Here is a 4098-nt window from a genome sequence, read left to right as displayed (position 1 = left end):
TATGCAGATGTATTTGCTGGCCGGATGAAAGGGAAATCTTCGACAAATAAAAAGGCTTGAAGATGATCAACAAAACCCCATCATCCAATACTTCAAAGAACCCTTCTTCAAATGCAATCGATTTAAAGTTACAGAAAGTTGTAAACTGAGAAGTGTGATTATTAATGTAAACATTTACATTGTTTTTATTGAAGTTACATTTGGATGTTTAACTAAGTATTTAATTACAGTCGAATCCCTTTTGCTTACTGGACCCATTCATTTACAATTATCTTACAGTTGAACCTTTTAATTAAAACCTTCAATTTAAGGTAAGGACATGAAGTTTCATCTTCAAAATGCCAAGCAAGGGAAAATAAGAAGAAGAAAGAAACAGAGACTAGTTTTAGAGAATTAGAAAGCTTTATCAAGTAGAAACCAAATGAATTCATTGATAAAACTGCATTTAGCAAAGCAATCTATCATTCTAAAATCATCTATTTGATTTATCAAAGTAAGGAAGATCCCCATAACAACATAATATGCGGAGAGTCAGATCATCTGTTACTTTCTATTCCCAACTCTGTTCTTCGATAGCCTTTCCTGATAAACCCCACTTAAGAAACCATCTCAGCAAGCAAATATCAACCGATCATGGCTTCTTCTCTTCCCACTGTCTTCATCTCTCCCCAAAGTCATCAGCTCTCTGCTTTCATGGGTAAACAACTAGACGCCTGGCACAGACCGTGCAGAAGTACTTCCTCTTGGTCCTGAAGCAGAAAGGCAGAAAGCAAAACCTCCACTGGCTCTCCACATCCACGGCTTGCACCATTCCTCCACAATATGGACAGGCACCAGGAGCTGGTTGTCTCCCTAACACCCTCTCCTCCTCATCACAAACAAACACCAGACACATAATTTTCCTTCAGGGTTCTCTCTGATTTGCCGGTTACAGCTGAGATTTTCGAAGATTTCTGATGAAATCAATCAAATTAAGAAGAAGAATTGCTCTCGATTTCTGATTGAATGGATTCTGAACGGCTCCCGAAAAATGAAGAGTATTTATAGAGATGGAAGAGAAAGATCGTGGACAACCTGGAACACTCTGATTTGATTTATCCAAGAATCGAGAAGTTTCTGACCTACATATGACGGTTTCCGAGAGGCTTCGCTCTAACTTACGCGTTCCCAGATCATTACGCTCTAAGGAACGTAAGCACGTAAACATTAAAATAGCGTGCGTACTACGCACACTTTTTGTCCAACCCATTTTACTTACACTTTTAATCTTATTAATAAATGTGCACCGTGGAAATTTTAAATGAAAATAACAACAATAATTATATATATATATATATATTGATGATTTATTTCCTTTCAACTTAAAGATTTGTGTCAAACTTTCTTACTCTATAACTTATATAAATATTTTCAATTTATTGTGCTAATTAAATCATTGCTTGTCTAGACACCCAATTAGACTAATTGAATAGTTATTTGACCAGGATTTAAGGTTCATTTTCACCAAATTGCTTATATGTAAAAAATCATTGACTTAGCCAACAACATGATCACCTAGCTAATCAAATCATTGAATCATTTGATTTGTTTAGTAGGGTGATAGAATTATGGAATAAGCATTAATTTTATTTTTTCATAATTTTTGTATTTTATTTCTATCATTTAACAAACATGACAATGGTTTCATTGGTAAGGAAGTTTTAAATTTTCCATTTCCGTTATTCATAAAAATTCTTCTTATTTATAATACCTAAAATCTGGTTTTGTTTCTAAGTCGATTTTGAATATATAAGTTTTTATATTATTAAAATTGTTATTCACAAATTTAATTAGTGGAATTTAATAATGATAAACAAAAATGCATTAAATATATGATTCAATGAGAGATAATGGAAATTAACCTTAAATATGAGACTTAATGAGAGAGAATAGATTGAAATGAACAACATAATTCAATATACAACATAATTTATATACAAATCAATATGTAGCTCCTAGAATAGTTAAATTTGTCCAACTAAATACTCCATTCAATATGTAGTTTTTTAAGAAACATAAAAGAATTTCATTTTTGTCTCTTACACTATTCAGCAAGAAGTAAACAATGAATGGCTCAATTTCCCTATTCTGATCCCATTTTAAATAATCAACAAAATACTTGATTTGCTCTCAAATTCAAATACAAAAGCATTAATACAAAGGGGAAAACTACTACTAATAGATTTTCCAAAAACTCTAGGGCCTTTTAGTGATTTTCCCAAAAATAATAGTCATTGATTTGAATTTTATTGATCTTTTTGGAAATACTTGATTTGCTCTCATTTGCCTTCTCATGGGCCTCAAAAGAATTGAATTTGAATTTTATTGATCTTTTTAAGAGTATGTTCATTTGAACATCATTTGAAATAGAGGATTTGCAATTTCCTTTTTTTTTCTTTTAGTTTGCTCCATGGGGACTACACAATAGGGGGGCCATTCCCCCAACCTAGGTGTAGGTGGGATTTGATTCTAAGTCTCTTTGCTATAACCAACAAGAGACCTTACTGACAGACCAGTTGGCGCCTTGTAAATAGAAGAACCACATTCAAAACTTATATGATAAGGACCATTCTTTGGCATAAACTACTTATAAACCAATGGAAAAGATAACCCCAAAACCATAATAAAAATTGTGGAGCCACACTCAAAATCCACATTTTAAAATCATTAAATAATGACAATTGAACCTACTTTTAAAGATGACCAAATACCAATGATTTTGTTCAATATTAATTAAAAGATAAAAATTCATCTAACTAAGCACTCCATGAAATTTCAGTTATAATTCATTATTAATTAAAAGAGAGATAAATACATCAAACTAAACACTCCATGAAATTTAAGTTACAATTCACTTAAGTAATTCATTTAAAACAGTCAACAAAATATCAAATTTTCCTTCAAATTCAAATCTGAAAGCATTAACACAAAGGGCAACATTTGTCCAACTAAAATTCGAGAAATTTTTAAAGGTTATTCATACCTTTTAAAGTAGTATAGATTCTCTGCTAACGCTGTAATGCATGCACAAAATAAATAAAATAAAATAATTAAAAACTGCTAATTAATTTGATTATTAACAATTGATATCAGCCATTAATCTGCCCATTTCGGAGGGATTTCATGCAGTGGGCCCATACTTAAAACCTAAAAGTTTTGTTTGGTGAAAATTGAAAAACCCGGAAATATGGATAGTCTAAATACGTTTTAATCCTCCCAAACAGCTGAAACCCATTTAGAGCCTGTTTGGAAGGGATTGGTTTGTGTGTTGAGGTGAGTTTATTGAGTCATGGTCACGAATCACTTGCTGTTCGGGACAAGGTACTTGTAGTAGATTTACTTGTGTTTATTGCATTCAAAATGCCAATACTGATATCTGATCTATGTGAGGTTTTTATATTTGATAATAGTAGGATTCGAAACCGCATTACCACTAGGACAATTCATTCAATGCACCAACTACGCTACCCCTTTCAGTTGGTAAAATGGCTCTTGAATGATGCTTTTCAAGTGGGTTCTCCAAAGCAGTTCATCCAACACTACAGCCCTGGCAGTGAATGATGCGGCGATCCCTTATTTCTTTAAAATTTCTGAATTTTGAATGAAATAAATAGCCTTAACATCCACCACATAAAAGCTGAAGTACTTGGTTTTTTATGCTTTGTTGATACATTATTATTAATTAAATAGTCTTAACTAATTTGATTAATTGAAGGCCATTCCTCATGCTGGAGAACCAATGATAATATTCCATGTCAGTAATAAATTCATGGGCTCCACCGTAAGAGGTGTGGGTCCCATGTATTTTATTTAAAAATTATACAAAAATGGAAATGTTTTTCCCTCGTGATGATGGTTTATTTAACCATCCGGCCATATGGACCATCCCGTGGAAGCATGAAATATAAATTCAATAATAAAAAGTATAAAATAGATAAAATATAAATAATAACTACAAAAATTATAAAAATTGAAAATATTTATGATATATATAAATTGTTATTAAAGACAGAAATGGATAAAATATTGAGAATTAGAAAAAGAGAATCATAGATAAAA

At 31.7% G+C, this 4098-nt stretch overlaps 1 protein-coding gene across 1 annotated transcript; it reads right to left on the bottom strand.

The window, feature by feature from the left end:
* Positions 1-402: 402 nt before the first annotated feature.
* On the bottom strand, positions 403-1023 carry LOC104611379 (uncharacterized). The gene has a single exon (XM_010278396.3). It carries the CDS (start codon positions 893-895, stop codon positions 692-694), a length of 204 nt encoding a protein of 67 aa, XP_010276698.1. The 5' UTR covers positions 896-1023; the 3' UTR covers positions 403-691.
* Between the last annotated feature and the right edge of the window lie 3075 nt (positions 1024-4098).

This window comes from Nelumbo nucifera, chromosome 8 (genome assembly GCF_055504915.1).
Source record: "Nelumbo nucifera cultivar China Antique chromosome 8, China Antique-T2T, whole genome shotgun sequence".
Taxonomy (NCBI): Eukaryota; Viridiplantae; Streptophyta; class Magnoliopsida; order Proteales; family Nelumbonaceae; genus Nelumbo; species Nelumbo nucifera.
This window is presented reverse-complemented; position numbering and strand designations above follow the sequence as displayed.

What these genes read in the sequence shown, in the direction of transcription:
- LOC104611379 (XM_010278396.3), bottom strand. Translation starts at nt 895, where the DNA reads ATGTGTCTGGTGTTTGTTTGTGATGAGGAGGAGAGGGTGTTAGGGAGA.